The sequence below is a fragment of the Haliotis cracherodii genome, unplaced genomic scaffold (genome assembly GCF_022045235.1).
Source record: "Haliotis cracherodii isolate W230 unplaced genomic scaffold, xgHalCrac1.p SCAF_4, whole genome shotgun sequence".
NCBI lineage: Eukaryota > Metazoa > Mollusca > Gastropoda > Lepetellida > Haliotidae > Haliotis > Haliotis cracherodii.
Genome location: NW_027266297.1, coordinates 16,263,059 through 16,279,567, shown reverse-complemented (window position 1 = coordinate 16,279,567; position 16,509 = coordinate 16,263,059). Strand labels below are relative to the sequence as shown.

At 38.3% G+C, this 16,509-nt stretch overlaps 1 protein-coding gene across 1 annotated transcript; it reads left to right on the top strand.

Moving 5' to 3' along the window:
• Positions 1 to 5,047: 5,047 nt before the first annotated feature.
• LOC139479669 (NADH dehydrogenase [ubiquinone] 1 alpha subcomplex subunit 7-like) lies at positions 5,048 to 13,094 on the top strand. The gene is made up of 4 exons (XM_071262513.1): positions 5,048 to 5,131; positions 8,165 to 8,214; positions 11,275 to 11,421; positions 12,872 to 13,094. The coding sequence occupies exons 1-4, from the start codon at positions 5,072 to 5,074 to the stop codon at positions 12,951 to 12,953; spliced, it is 339 nt and encodes a 112-aa protein (XP_071118614.1). The 5' UTR covers positions 5,048 to 5,071; the 3' UTR covers positions 12,954 to 13,094.
• The last annotated feature ends 3,415 nt before the right edge of the window (positions 13,095 to 16,509 follow it).

Here is a 16,509-nt window from a genome sequence, read left to right as displayed (position 1 = left end):
ACAAGTGAAAATAACAGAAATCCCCTCAAAATTCTTTATTCATCTATTTTACAGATGACTGTACACGTCTGGTTGTATGATGCCGCTCAGATGAAGACCTGCAACAGAAAAGTCCAACATTAGGTTCATGTCATCTGATGTGAGCAGGGATTTTACCTGGGTCTTTTTGAGTATTGTTTTTTTTTTTTGCTTGTGGTTTAATGCCGCACTCAGCAATATTACAGCAATATGACGGTGGTCTGTTAATAGTCAAGTATGGACCAGACAATCCAGTCATTGACATCATGAGCATCGATCCACGCAATTTTAAATATATTTTTTTAGTAAGAGACTCGGGAACGCATTTGGGGGCCACAAGGCATCAACAGTGGGAGCCAGGGCTGTGACACATCACACTTCACATGATTTCTAAGACCTAAAAAATCCCCATGCTCTAAGCCTTAAACAATAGACAGGGACTTCAATGTAAGACTAAGAAAATTAAGCACTGACACAAAGAACTTAGTGTATTTTGAGTAGAAATGTCCCACAGGACTCTCAATGTAAATTAACTGCATCCTGTTCCATGCCAATATGGCTACAGGATGCAATATTTGGCACCAGGTAAAACCCTGTATATGGTTTACTACTAATCTCCAATATCTAGTTAGTACATTTTCAAAATACTCAAGAAGGAAAAGAACAGCGAAGAAAACTTCTATCCAAATGTATTTTTTTTATACAAGGATGTATCTGTGATTTTTATGTGCCCACAGCAGGCAAATTAAGGAAAGCATGTTTTTGGTCAAAACAGGAAAATTTGAAAGTCCTTAAGTTATTTATTTAGAGGCATTTCAGAATTAGATTTAACGCAATAATTAAGAACTAAGTATTACATCATTTGTCTCTTTAATGGTAAAATACAGGTACAAAACAAAAACATTACTTTGCGATATAGTTAAATATTTTTGCATATCTCATACATCTCAACTTGACATTCAAATCATACTGTAAATCTTCAAATTAACGCGAGCGTGAATTAACATTAGCTCGCATTAATTAACTTCGCATTTATATCTCCAAATGACTATCAACAATAAGACGGCCTCACTGCACACTTTGGATAGCGGAAATACCAATTTAAATATAAACACAAACACGGTTTATTAAGCCACAGTTGTAACAAGTACATAACAATGTCATTCAAAGGATAGGAATCACACAATGGGCATCAGAGTTATCACTGATGGTGTCCACAGTTCTACCCACTCGTGTCAAGCTTGTTGATACCAATCAGTGAACTGTTGTTGGTTCAATTATTTCATTGAATCTGAACTTCGTTAATGCCAGTCAACAGAGTAGACATATGTAAACTGTGTTTTTTATGAAAACACTGTATATTGCTTTTATGTAAGTTTTCTACTCAGAGCTAATAAGTGGTGTTAATTGCTGTTTGATTGGATTAAGGTATGTATATGTATCATTCCACTGGGGAGGGGGTGTGGGGAGTCGCATTTTTGGCAAGGGGTAAGCAGTCGTATTAATTTGGAGACGTATTAATTTCCAGATTTACAATATCCACCTCTTCTGTCATACACACATACCAAAGTTCCTATATATAAGCCACACATGAGGTAACTCACATTTTGAAGGATGAGGCTATCTTAATCTTCTGGCCTCTCTTTCAGATTCCAGTAGTGTAAGGATATCACCCTCTCTGACTGGGCCCTTGACGTTGCGGATGATCGAACGATTGCTGTCATCCAAAAATTCAACTCGGACCTGAAAACAAATCATGAAACTTACAATAAATATGTAAACATTTCATTAAATATCAGTGTACATTATAGGTTGGGTTTGGTTGGGGTTGGAGATCTTCTGTGGAATTTGAATATATGAACCGCTGTAAATTTTTAACTTTTAACATTGAGATACCAGATCTCCTTGGCTTTCATGCATACTTACCGCATCACACCGCAAAACTGTTATTTAGGCTTAACACATAACTAAGACAACCATCTACATGATCAAATTTAACAATAACTAAGACGATAATCTAATTTAAAAACAGGAAGGTAAGATTTTCTTTCTCTTTAAAACCCTGTTTTAGAAAAGCAACAACCTCTACCAAGGAAAGATGGACATTGGGCCTCTATCAACTTACTTTACAAAAACACAGGTATTACAACTTTAATCTTTCCCAATGGTGGCATTTACATAATTTACATGTGTGGAAAATTGATGCAAGAACAGCTGTGCAATGTTAAAACTATATGACCTCAGTCTGTAAATAATCGAGTTTGGCACATACAATCCAGTGATTGATATCATGAGCATGGATCTACCCAATGGATGCATGCATCAACCAATTCAACAAGCCTGACCACCTGATAGAATGTCACCTCTTGCGACAAGCATGGGTTGATGAAACTTATTCTAACCTAAATGATACATGTGGGAAATTGATGCAGGAACAGCTGATTTGTTTTGTTTGTTGTTTAATGGCTGCACTCAGCAATCTTCCAGCCAAATGACCGTAGTTTGATTTCCAGTGATTGATTTCATGAGCATTGATCTACGCGATGGATGCATGCATCAATCAATTCAACAAGCCATACCACCAGATACCGTTTGTCGCCTCTTATGACCAGCATGAGTTGCTGAAGACCACTCTAAACCAGATCTTCACGGGGATTAAATTTTGAAACATTGCAAAAACTACTGTATAGTTCTGCTATTTAAACTGAAGTATGTTTGTTTTATATTTTTCAACTGTTCTCTTAGTATTATCACAAACAGTGAGTGAACATAGCGAGCATCACTGAACAGTCAAGGATAACAAGTTCAATACACGTCACCCGACAGAAATATATCAATTGAAGTTTACGTCAGCTTGTGAAGAAGAAATGCAAGGAATGCGAGTCAGGTTTTTCCCTAGCCTTGGCCGAAACAGCAATAATGTGCACCATCATCTCCATGATGCATGAGACCCGTGAAGATTCTGGGATGGAATAGGTCTTCAACAACCCATATTTGCCGTAAAAGGCAACTATGCTTGTCGTAAGAGGCGACTAACGGGATCGGGTGGTCAGGCTCGCTGACTTGGTTGATACATGTCATCAATCCAAATTGCATAGATCGATGGTCATGATGTCCATCACTGGATTGCCTGGTCCAGACTCGATTATTTTACAGACCGCCATCATATAGCTGGAATAGTGCTGAGTGTGGCGTTTAACAACAAACAAACATGATGCATGAAACACGATTTTCTTCCAGTAATGCTAAACATTCAATGTATAACTTGCTTAATTGACATGTCTAATCACTATCCCTCCAATGTTTCAAAAAGCAAGGAAATACACTATAAAATTTAAACAACACTGATCCACCATCTATCTATCCCATTGTGTAACACTACTTATCGATAAATGGTTGACACACTGAGAATGCATGCAAAAATAAGGTATTAAATAAACAAATTTATGGAAATATGTAGTGTTCGTAAACATGAGAAAGAACTACCAATACTATTTATCATGACTTAAATAGGATAAATAACTGTGGCATTAAGGAAAAATGTGTACAGTTTACTTTCTTGGAAAACAGTGAGGTAAGAAAAGGTTAGTCGTCTCAGGTGTTCATTTCAGACAATTATACAATAATCTGCATCTTCTATGTATTAGCGGTGGGACGATACACCGATGCATCCATGGATCGCAATTTTTTACTTCTCGATACAAGTATCGATCACAGTCGCACACTAAGTAAAAAATATCAATTCTGACCTTAATTGTAAGCTTTAATAACTGTTCCACTAAACACTTATCAGTAGTGCAAGTTAATGGTGGAAACAAAAATATTTTCATTTGTTGTGCCATACTTGACACTGCCAGCTGTAAATCATCAAGTATTTTGCCATCCTGTCTATGAAAAGGATGGCTTACGCACCACAGATAAGAGCACATGCAAGTTTCGTGATACATATCAGATCGTGAGTAAGGTATCGTGATATGTAGCAAATCTCAGTTGGTGTTTCGTCCCAGCCCTACTCTGTATCTACCTGTGTACACTGTCCTTGTGATCCTGTACGGCCGAGGACTTTCGTCACCTGGAAAGATAAATAGAAGATTGAGATATATAATTTCATAAGAATCTCTTATCGTACCTGAACCTTGAATTATTTCCAAACAATCACAGCAATTGTACTGTAATAAAGGAGAATAAATCCTCAGTACTTCACGATTGATCAATTAAACTGGACTTATCAGTGCTTATTTAGTAACTCAGAGGCCATATATCGGTATATGGTTTCTAAGTAACTGTTCAATCAACGTGTTCTTTTCAATGCTTTCAGTTAGCTAATATTTTTATTTTAACCAAGCAACAGCATCAGAGATAAATAAATGCTAAGATTGATTAATGTTGATTGTTTCAATATTTACTCAATTGTCTTTTACTCAAACATGTTTTCAAATTAATTGAGAAACAAGGTCAATGTTATTTTTGTTATTTAACCTTCCATTATTGTCTTGTCGGGAATGTCCTCGTTCTAGTTTGTTTCAGAATAAAGATTAATGTAACATTTAATCCGAGTATATACATATCCGATCTATTGATAAACAGTATCAATCGGTTGTCCTTACGGGCCAACAGTTTTCATTGAAATCAAGTTGAGATTCCCATCTCATTTTCCGATTCGAGTAATATGGTCAGCCAGTTTTCGTAACATTTAATTTAAGCCAGTTGCCAATGCGATGTCAAAATGTCATTCAGTCTTTCGTGTTTATTAAGGAACTATTTATTTGCTTTCAGACTGAAGAAGTGGTGAAATATATGGCTTACACGAGCGAGCTTAATTGGCATCAACTTATCCATGTTGCTTTTTCAGCGTAAGAGGGAGCGGAAGGGGTTTCCACGTGCTATTTCACGGCGGACAAGGCAGTCCCGCAACAATAAATTTCACACCATAATATTCACTAAATATGATTTAGAATTTTTGAAATGATATACATTAACCAACTATAGTAATTTATCACAATGGTATATTTGTAATAAGATATTTGTAATCTTGTTTGTGCGGAGCTGCAAAATGGCGACCCCCAGAAATGTAACCCCTCTGGTTGCTCGAATTAGGGATTTGTTCCTTCAAGTAATATGCTTATGTTTTTGTCGTAATGTAGAAATAGTTAAATAGACAACGTTGTACCCGGGAATACCACATTTTGGCGATACCATGTGTCATTCGATATTTTTACATTGACCTTGTCGTGTCCGCAAATATGCCTAAGCTTGAGATAGCTGATAACAGCAACAATTAGATGTTTAAAATCACGATGAGATAACTGACTTTAGACCCAAGAAATGGGAATCAAACTATGGGAATAGACTTATGGTTGCACTGTGGGGTTTGGCTTTGAATGCAAAAATTCGTTGTCTGTGTGAACAATCATGTTATATAGTTGTTTTTTACCAACGTATAACTGTTTGATTGTCATGCTAGAAGTCACGGTTAGGCCTAGTGAGTAAGTAAGAAAACGTAAATCTTTATGGATAACTACTTCTGGTTCATTACATATAGCAGCATTTTAATGTAGTCTTACACTGGTATCAAGCTGAAGTGACAACTAAACAGTTTCCACGGATACCAAGCTAGACGATTTGTACCAAACGAAAAATGTCTGTCTTGTACCTAAATCACCATCATGTTTGTACCTGTTTTAGAGCATTTGTACTTTATTTGGCTGACTCGTACAAAAAATTGGATGACCAGTACGTAAACAGGATTGCTTTAACCAGTATCAACTGTAAAAATGACCAAAAATAATGTATGTTTCTCACTACTTTCTGATAATTTATTCAGCACTCAATTCTCATTCTCAAATATTCTGACCTGCACTTTCAAAGCAATTTATGTATTGCACTATTACATTTCCAAACCTCAAACATATTTTATATTTCCAACATTTATTCATTATACATTTCCTACATTCTTTCTCCTTATGGCTGAAATAATGCAGATGTGACGTTAAGTTTTTAACTCACTCCAACATTCTTCATTATACATTTCCTACCTTCATTCATTATGTATCGGGGGCAAGGGTGGCCCAGTCGTATAAGGCGCCGCAATTCGCTTCGCAGAGTTGCGCCCCTTGGGCACGCCAGAAACCTATGATTGTGGGTTCGAATCCCGGTTCACCCCGATTATGTTTCTAGATTTGTCAGCACCATACCCATGCTCGTGGGTTTCACCGAAGTGGTTAACGTCTGAGACCTGTATCACTTCGAGCTTTCCACCCACATTAAGCTGACACGCCGTGATATAACTGGAATACTGTTAAAAGCGGCGTTAAACCCAACTCACTCATTATGTATCATTTCAACCATTCATTATACATTTCCAACATTTATTCACTATAGACCTACATTTGAAACATTCATTTTACATTTCAGTGATTGAGTATGGTTTTACGCCGCTTTTAGCAATATTCATGAGTTGGTGAAAGAACAATCAATCAATTAACTCATCAATGCGAAGTGACAATGAATGACTACTGAACAGACATTCCCTGTTAAATATGCTAGTAACATCAGGATTAAATACATTATCTCAACTGGACGTGGTGGCATATTGTTGTTTAATTATTTAAACTATAAGTTCTTGGAACTCATCCGCTGTAACAAGAAGTTTAATTCGATTAATGTTTAATGTTTCAAATCATATATAATTTCATTATACCTGTGAAGATCCAGGTTAGAATAGGTCTTCAGCAAGCCATGCTTGCTGTAAAAGGCGGCTATGCTTTTTGTAAGAGGTGACTAACGGGATCGGGTGGTCAGGCTTGCCGACTTGGTTGATGCATGTCATCGATCCCAATTGCAAAGATCGATGCTCGTGATATCAATCACTGGATTGTCTGGTCCAGACGGTGTTAACGACAAACGAACAAGCACAGATTCACTTCGTTGGGTACGAGTCATCCAGCTGATGAGGTAAAAGTCGGTACGGGCTATCCATCATTTGGGTCAATTCCGCCTAAAAAGTATGGGTACAGATCTCTGTGGGTATGGACTGTCCAGTTACTATTTCCACAACATTCTGTTAATAGCTATTGTTGACTTTCTCTATTTCTTTGCTTAGGGTATAAAGTACAATGTGATTAATTATGTTCAACAGTCAAGATAGTATTTATGATGATTATCATTCTTAGGCCTACTATTGCAATTTGGTTTGAAGGCTTTCCTAACTGTAACGAGTCCATATCCGACAAATATGGTTTCTACCTAAAATAGAAATGAAGTTCCTACATAGATTTGCAGGGATCAAAGGCTTTTTCATTTACCTGTTATACTTTTGACTTTGTGTAATAAGTATAACTTGTGCATTCCATGGTTTCAGTCTAGCCTTAAAAAACCGAAACTTTAACCCTATGGAAATACTGATAGTAAATTAATCTAAAGTGCTAACCCAAAGAATCCCAAAGGTCTGTTTAGTAAAAGGTGGTATGTAGAAACAAACTATATGTTGCAAGAATTGTAGATATAATTGAAATTAGTGGACTTAACATAAAATTTATCCAAATTACCAAAAATAAGAAACGAAAGTTAGAAAACTTTGTGAGACAGTGGGACAGACAAGTAATGTTATGATGCATGTACATGAGGATTTATGTCATGTGCTATGAAAATCAATTGTAAAATTATTACTTCTGGTAATATGTAGATTTCTCATGATTTGGTCGTAAGATTATTTATTTTATTTTATCTGACTGACAATTCTATATGTAAACGGGTTGGGCTTCTTTAGTTATTCCCTTTAAGGCTGAGTTTCTTAGCATGACCATACCACTGAGATAGCATAGGTGTTATCACTGATCATGATGTAGCTGATTGTACAGAGATGTATCTTGGCATTGTGGCCTTCATCACCAAGTGAGAATCAAAACTTGGTCATCAGCATCATGTGCAAAAGTTTGTACTGTCTACCCAGCCATGACCACTGGTGGTAGGAATATGTAATCTATTAATAGAGAAAAAAACCTACCTGTCCCTGCTTCTGTACCGTAGTGCTGAGGATAGGTAGCACTCCTTGCATGTTTTATGATGATGATAATGATGATGATGATAATAAAATAGCTGTCGATCATGTTGTTAATCCTGTTAATGGACATTGTTTGTATTCCAGCGGAAATACAACAACTCACTTCGTTTTGAGGGAGTCAATTCTTCGAAAAGGTAGGCTTCCAGAAAATGGTAGTGTTTTTAGCTCACATGACTTTCAGTCAAGTGAACTTATGTCGTGGCACGTTGTCCATCCATAGAAAATGTTGACATTTTTTATCTCATCTACATCCAAGAGACCAGTGAAGTTGAAACACAAGGCTGATCTCAGCTATGGTGTTTCTAAATTAATCACCGAATTCCAATCAGATGTTTCAATTGCCAGCATGGCAATCGTAGTGATTTTTACCAATTACTCAACCATATGATAGTGAAAAACATGAATTTTCTTATTTATGTCAGAACCTTAAAGGGGCACTGATCTAACGCCATTCCCCGGACTGGTTGTTGCCTTTGTTATTGTTTTTCCCCCCGTGAGTACCCGGATGATACGCAACGTAACTGAGCGTGACCAGAGACCGGGCTACCGTCTGCAAGGACAGCTAAATAAACTTGGAGGCAATATTTGTTTTACGCATTTTTGCATAAACGCTGATTGGTTAACTGTGATCTATAAAGATTCGACAAAGGGCGCATGTTAAATAATTTCTTCAGCCTAAACGAACAGACAAAAAGAACGGCGGAGCTCATCGGAAGTCGTCATTTGGAAATACCCCAGATAGTTATAGTTTAATACTAAAAAAAGTATCCATGCAGTGAAAGCATTTTCGGATTTCGGATTGTGTAATACGATTGCTACTCCCTTGTTGTCATACACGTTTTCTCGTATAACCCTACACTTGTGTATTTGTCGTCATTCATTTGATGCTCAGTTAATGAATTTATTACAGGTACAATTAGTGGTAGCACCACTTAGATTACCTGACAAAGGTTCCCATTTGGCATTTATTGTGTCTGGGGTAATTATTCAAATGTAATCTAAATCCAGGTTTGAAGTGAGGTTATGTAATATGCACGTGGCAGCCAAGCAAGAGATGAATGATCAGTTGATTTACTTTTTTTTGTAAATCAACGGATCGTTCCTAGTCATCAAAGGATTAACAGAAAATACGTTGATTGATTAATCACTGTTATCTTGCACAGTGGATATGTCAAAAGTGAGTGTTTACATGTCTAGGTTTACTAAAACAAAGGGAATACACTCATATCATGGCGTGAAGTGCCGATGTAAAAACAACATACAATTTGTTAAAAGGGTTAACTGATAATACGTTGATTGGTTGCTCATTGTTATCAAACTCAATGGATTTTTTAGGAACCGTCGACGTAATGAAAATAGTTGTCACGTGGCCTTTCTCAGCCGACCCTTGAGACTTGACACCCGAAACGATATATATCTTTTAGAATATTTGATAGTTACAGAGACACGTGACATCGAATAAGTTATTTTGTATAGCTGCAGACGAGTGGGATATTATTCTTTTGTGTGGATATTCACGGATACATTCCTCGAATAAGGAAGCTGCCTATTTATACAGATAAATTTGGTAAGTTGTAATTATGGTATTTGCATTTTGTTTTCCTTCATTTGAAAAAAATATACACACTATAAAAAAAAGCAATGCTCAGGTGAAATATTTACTTTGTGTTGCAAGTCAAAATAGTGTAAACGAAAATCGCAAAATTACCAAGCAAGTGACTTATCAAAACTTCGTCACCATTACCGATGCTACCCACAAAGATGCCTACATTTCCTTATTATCTCGGAAACTGTATTTCATTTTGTTGATCAATGTGACCATACGCTCTTATTACTACCGGTATCCATAAAAGTGACTAATGCGCTTACGAATGGCGCAACAGAGGTCGCGAGCTAGTCTAGATTTCTGCTCTACATCCGGGTACTCACTGGGAAAAAACAATAACAAAGGCAACAACCAGTCCCGGGGAATTGCGTTAGATCAGTGCCCCTTTAAGATACTTTTCAGCCATGTCTTCATGTATCATTATGAAATTGGGATATGCAGTGAATATGAGGTGTGTCCAACAACACATTCTATATTGCTGTGTTTTATTATGTTATTTGATAACTCAACCTTTGACCTTCATGTACTGCTGTAGCAGCCAATAGCACAATGGCAATCATTATGAGCCTCTAATTTTGACCCTGTGCATTCTAAGTTCTGCATGTATCCATTTGTAATTTAATGAACATGACGTGAAGATGTCCGTTCCATAGAAACTTTATTTCTCGTGTTTATTCTTGTTTCCCCTTGTGTGACAAGATGCTGCTGTTGTAAGAGTAGGCTTAAGCATTTTTAACATTTTATGTAAGACATGGAGTTGTTACATTGTGTGACCAGATATTTCAAGTGTATTGTGTCATCTTTCCCCAGTGGGGCATGAGTGCCCCAGTCGTTTAAGGCGCCGCAATTCAATGTTCATAGTTATGTCCCTTTGGCATGCCAGAAAGTGGCATTTTACTTCGTCATGCATGCTGCGTAAAGCAATTTTATTCACTCAGTTAAAGAGGCGGCCGGGTAGCCTAGTGGTTTAAGCATTCGCTCATCACGCCAAAGACCCAGGTTCAATTCTGGACATAGGTACAATGTATGAAGCCCATTTCTGGTGTCCCCCCGTCGTGATATTGCTGGACTATTGCTAAAAGTGGCGTAAAACCATACTCACTCACTCACTCACTCACTCACTCAACCACTTACTCAACCACTTACTCAACCACTTACTCAACCACTCACTCAACCACTCACTCAACCACTCACTCTCACTCACTCACTCACTCACTCACTCACTCACTCACTCACTCACTCACTCACTCACAATTTCCTGTGCAGAGTTGTATCTGTTGTATCCCTTCCGCAAGAAACCTATGATTGTGGGTTTGAATCCTGTTTCCCCCTAATTATGTTTCTAGTTTTGTCAGTACCATACCTTTTCTGGTGGGTTTTATTCACCAAAGTGGTAAACGTCTGAGACTTGCATCACTTTGGGCTCTCTGACACGTTGTGCTGTAACTGGTGTACTGTTTTGAAGTGACATTAAACCCAACTCACTCTCTTTTCTCCCAAGTGGCGTAAGTGGGTGCTCATGCTATCAACCACATGGTTGTCTTTACCAGACTTGCTGATTTGCTCACTAGTTCACCCTGTGTTCCAGGACACAGCCCCCTCCGGAGCTGCCTGACGGGCCCTCTCATAAGTTGTCCGCCAACTACTACTTCACCCGGGATGGTAGGAACGAGATGATGCCCCCAAAGAAGGTGTATGATGCCAACCAGCAACTCCTGACAGAAGGATCGTCAGGGTAACATGACAACTTTACTTATCTGTATGGTATCAACTAACACTTTATTTATTGATTTAAGGACAAACGCAACAGTTGACATGCCAGCACAGCTAGACAATACTTGTACCTGCCGTTGCAGTCCAGTCCTCTGTACCCTGTATATACAGAATTATCATTGTCCTTCCTTTGTTTATTGTTATTTTTCGGGTTCCCAGACTGAGTGCCCAGATGAAGGTAGGTACCTCGTCTGTAGAGACTCTGGTCTCAACATCAGTCTCCGTAAGGTGCGTCCGTTTCGGCAGTTTCCCAGGCCCCCACCTGCTCACATCTGCTTGAGGCGTGTGATGTCTCAGCATTAGTTTGATGATGCTATCATGAATGTTGTCGATTCTTCTTCTCATCTTAGCATGATTCATTTCTGCAGGCGGGATTGAAAGTTGTGACAAAGCGTCAAAAGAGATGCCAAGCTGAACACCCAATTGTCTGTCGGAGATAGTGGTGTGGTCTGTGTTGTAGAATCGATTGCCTGGACACCACCTCCGGATTGGTTATAAGTCGTGCCCTGATTAAATTGCTATTCAGAGCTATGAGGTCGTTGGTGTAACGCTGTCCTATGTGAAAACATGTGCCACATGTCATACCCGATTTCATTGTTATGTCTGACGAGCCTAAAAGGGGTCACTTCACCTGTTGTGTTTTTACCCACTCACGTGTTCTTGTCTTTACAACACTAGGCAGTATTATAGAGTCTTTGTTTGTATCACTGCTTAGCACCAGCTTCCTCGTGTATGTCTCTCAGTTGTAGTCTATACAGGCAAGGGTATCTGTGCCCAACCATCCAACCGTGGGATAAATGTGTGAGGCCCGTGAAGATCCGGGATAGAATAGGTCTTCAGCAACCCATGCTTGCCATAAAAGGCGACTATGCTTGTCATAAGAGGCAACTAATGGAATCGGGTGGTCATCGATCCTAATTGCGTGGATTGATGCTCATGATATTAATCACTGGATTGTCTGGTCCAGACTCGATTATTTACAGACAGCCGTCATATAGTTGGAATATTGCTGAGTGCGGCATTAAACAACAAACCAACCAACCAAAGCATAGTGTGAGATAGGATAAGTTTAAAAATTTGTAAATTATGAACTTTTATCATTATATACTTATCCTATCTCACATCCTATATGCTCGACCATCCTTTAATGATGTGGAAGGGGTAGTCAAGTGATCAAGTCATGAAAGGTCACACACGGGATTATAGTGCTTGTTTGGGTGGTGACCATGTGTTTTGGTGAAAATAATTTGGAAGTTGGAAACTAAACTTTGTTTAAGCAAATTTCTACATATGGATCCAAAAAAGAAGGAAGAAATGCATAGTGTGAGATAGGATAAGTATATAAATATACAATTTAATGTACAATTTACAATTCCATGTTATCCACTATTAATTAGCCTCATTGTTTTCAGAGAGAAGGCTGTGTCCTCAGGCAAGGCTCCAGTACGGGCAGGGTTTGGATATGACTGGGACACAGGTCGAGCACAGTTTTGAATGACATTCTCGTGTTCCTACATTCATAAGGGTTCTGCAAGCAGGAACTTCTGAAATTAGTTACACAAGATCGTGGATGAATGCTTGTATATACATTAGATATTAGGGGATGTTTATTGAATAAAGAGTGTTAGAAACTTCTATGTTTATTGTTTTATTTTTTTAGCAACTGGCTTGGCAACTATGGTAAGATACCCTTAATCATTGAGGGCATATGTGGCAGTCTACAGATCTAACTGAGGTCTAACAGAAACTTTCTTCACACCACTAAACAATGAATTTGAACACAGGCTATATCTGTGTTTTAGAATATAAGGCCAATAAGATTTATCATCCAAAACTGGCATCAACAAAGGAGACTGGAGCTGGAACTCCAAGAAGATAAAGTTTGAACTTCACCCTCACCGTCTTTTGACATCAAATATATCGACACTTGTCGATGAATGTTAGAAACTAATTGGCAAGCGTCAGAGTTGTCAATATTATTGCCTCATGTTGATATAGTTGATCTAAAAAACACTCAGATGATATTCTCTGCTTATCATCCCAAGCTGGCTTCCACAGGATCTCCGTGAAGAAATCCGTCAATGCTTTGCAGACTATTGTAAGGTCATTGGTTACCATGAGATGTGCCACCTTCCCAAGGCAACTGACTATATTAGTCCAGTTTCCGACCTTTCTGAACGAGTCGGAAATTATGGAGTTATATTTTGGCTGGACTAACGAGTCTATGCAGAGTCTAATCGACATCTGGCTCGTAAACTGTATTGCATTATTTGAGTCAATTGCAAAGCATGTGTTCTGCCAACTCGCTGTCAACAGATATTTTCCAAATCTTTTCATGTTTTTGATCAAGGTGATCACGTGAGTTTGATGCACTTATGGAAAGAAGATTCGTTCTATTACTATAAAGATTTTGGACTAGGTGCTGTAATGCTGTTTGAAGCAAATGCAAATGATATGAGAGGTGGGACATAACTCGTTATAGCCACTGGCGGCGCTACAATCAAACCCGGAAATTCCAGCCTAGTTCGGCAAGGGTGGAAACTGGACTTTAACAGTCAGTTAACTCCCTTGCTTTGGGAAGATGGAGATTTGCATCACTTTGTTTTTTCCTCCCACATTAAGCTGACAGGCCATGATATAACTGGATTAATGTTTAAAGTGGCGTTAGACCAACTCACTCCTTCATCGTTTGCCATGACGTCACATTCAAATGTCATCACTAATCTCTTCCACTGAAGCTGGTAAGCTGTGTTTTTACACTCATGATATGAAATATATCACTCTCATGGATAAATGTTTTAAAACTTCTTGGCATTCTTCAAAGGTTAAAATGTTGTGGATGAGTGTTGAAATATGTAATATCCAAAGGTACTCTGATGAGATTCTCCACATCCTTGCCCTTTACTTCATCAGGGCTCCAAACCTAAATGACAATTTTATTATTCCATGGTTTTTTTACCACGGACGACAACCAGTTGCCAGAATCTATCTCCCCCCCCCACCCCCCTCCCCCAAATCATCACACAGAAACTAGTTATTGGTCAATAAATATATACCCCCTGTATGTAAGTAGATAGGGGGAATATATTTTTATTTACTGACAAATAACTGGATCAATGTGAAGCAGATACCACACAAATTCCAAGACTCTAGGCTCAATGACTAAGGGTAGAGTTTTCAAAATTGATTGCCTGAAGACCCGTGAAGATTCGGGGTAGAATAGGTCTTCAGCAACCCATTCTTGCCGTAAATGGCGACTATGCTTGTCGTGAAAGGCGACTAACGGGTTCGGGTGGTCAGGCTCGCTGACTTGGTTGATGCATGTCATCGATCCCAATTGCGTGGATCGATGCTCATGATATCAATCACTGGATTGTCTGGTCTAGACTCGATTATTTACAGACCGCCGTCATATAGCTGGACTATTGCTGAGTGCGGCCTTAAACAACAACAACAACAACCAAACAGGAAGTACAAAGTGAGCTTCAGCCATACTTTCTGTGAAGTTATAAAATAGTCAGTGTCTGCTTTCCCTGACATAATCCAAACTGGAAATGAGGTGAGGTGAAATGGGGGGTCCTTGTTTTATGTTACAATGTTTAAAGTGTGCTTCACTCAGACAATTTATACAATGTCTAAATAGCTCAGTCATTTTACAAAATGACTGAAAAATCTGTCCATTTATTTAACAATTGACTAAAAATTATTAAGACGTTCAAAAGGGCTTAAAAACATCAGAATAGACTTATTATACTAAGATTAGAAGCCAAATAATATAGAAATGTACGTTGGCTTTCATTTTCTTTTAATCCTAACATTTTCAGTCACTGGGTGAGGAAATTAAACATGAAAGTGTTTGGAATTCGTTATCACAATGATATAAATGGACAGATTTTTCAGCAAGTTTGTAAAATAACTGAACATTGGGCGTTAAATAAGTTGCTTGAGTGAAATTTTTAGTCATTTTACACATGAATTGTACACACAATAAAAATAGCAATGCTCAGGTGAAATATTTACTTTGTGTTAAAATAGTGTAAACGAAAATCGCACATTGCCAAGCAAGTGACTTATTAAAACTGCATCATCATTACCGATGCTGCTCACAAAGATACCAACATTTCCTTATTACTTTTTAGACAAAATTATATTTTATTTTGTTGATCAATGTGACCATACGCCCTTATACTATCAATAAAAGCGACAAATACGTTTACGAATGGCGCAGCACAGGTCGCGAACCCGTCGAGGTTTCTGCTATATCATCCGGGTACTCACGGGGGAACACAATAACAAAGGCAACAACCAGTCCCGGGTAATTGCTGTAGATCAGTGCCCCTTTAATGCCGAGCACCAGGCAGGGTAACACCAAGTTCCATCTCATAACGTCTTTTGGCACGACACGACCGGGGATCGAAACCCGGACCTTTCGCTCTCCGGACGGACGCTCTACCACTACCACTTGACGGTCCCAAACTGGGAGAATTGAACACTTTCTAACGATCTAGCCTAGAACACTGAGAATTCGGATCTAGAACCAGGTGACTCTCTAGATTAAAGGTTTTAATGCAGTATGAAAGTACTTTCAACAATTCAAACACTAATAAGCGTTTTTTGCAAAACATAATAAAAATTGGCAACATAGTAAATTATTTATGTCAACGTAAGACAGCGTTTCCTAGATTCTATACAACCATAATTATACCCTTAAAAATGCCACACTTTTATCCAAATATTGTTCATTTAAATCGTTGTTAAATACTGAAATGTTTAAAAAGTATTAGATCTGTCCAAATAAGAAGTGAGTGAGTGAGTGAGTGAATTTGGTTTTACGCCGCTTTTAGCAATATTCCAGCAATTTCACGGCGGGGGACACCAGAAATGGGCTTCACACATTGTACCCATGTCGGGAATCGAACGCGGGTCTTCGGCGTGACGAGCGAACGCTTTAACCACTAGGCTACCCGACCGCCCCCCAAATAAGAAGTGTTGTAACTGCTGTTTAGATGAACAACTATAAACATGTACAAAATTAGAATCCGGTAGACCT

What these genes read in the sequence shown, in the direction of transcription:
- LOC139479669 (XM_071262513.1), top strand. Translation starts at nt 5,072, where the DNA reads ATGGCGACCCCCAGAAATGTAACCCCTCTGGTTGCTCGAATTAGGGAT. An exon ending in TTAGGGATTTGTTCCTTCAA is followed by an intron (nt 5,132 to 8,164) that starts GTAATATGCTTA and finishes TTTGTATTCCAG; the next exon opens with CGGAAATACAACAACTCACT. An exon ending in GGAGTCAATTCTTCGAAAAG is followed by an intron (nt 8,215 to 11,274) that starts GTAGGCTTCCAG and finishes CCTGTGTTCCAG; the next exon opens with GACACAGCCCCCTCCGGAGC.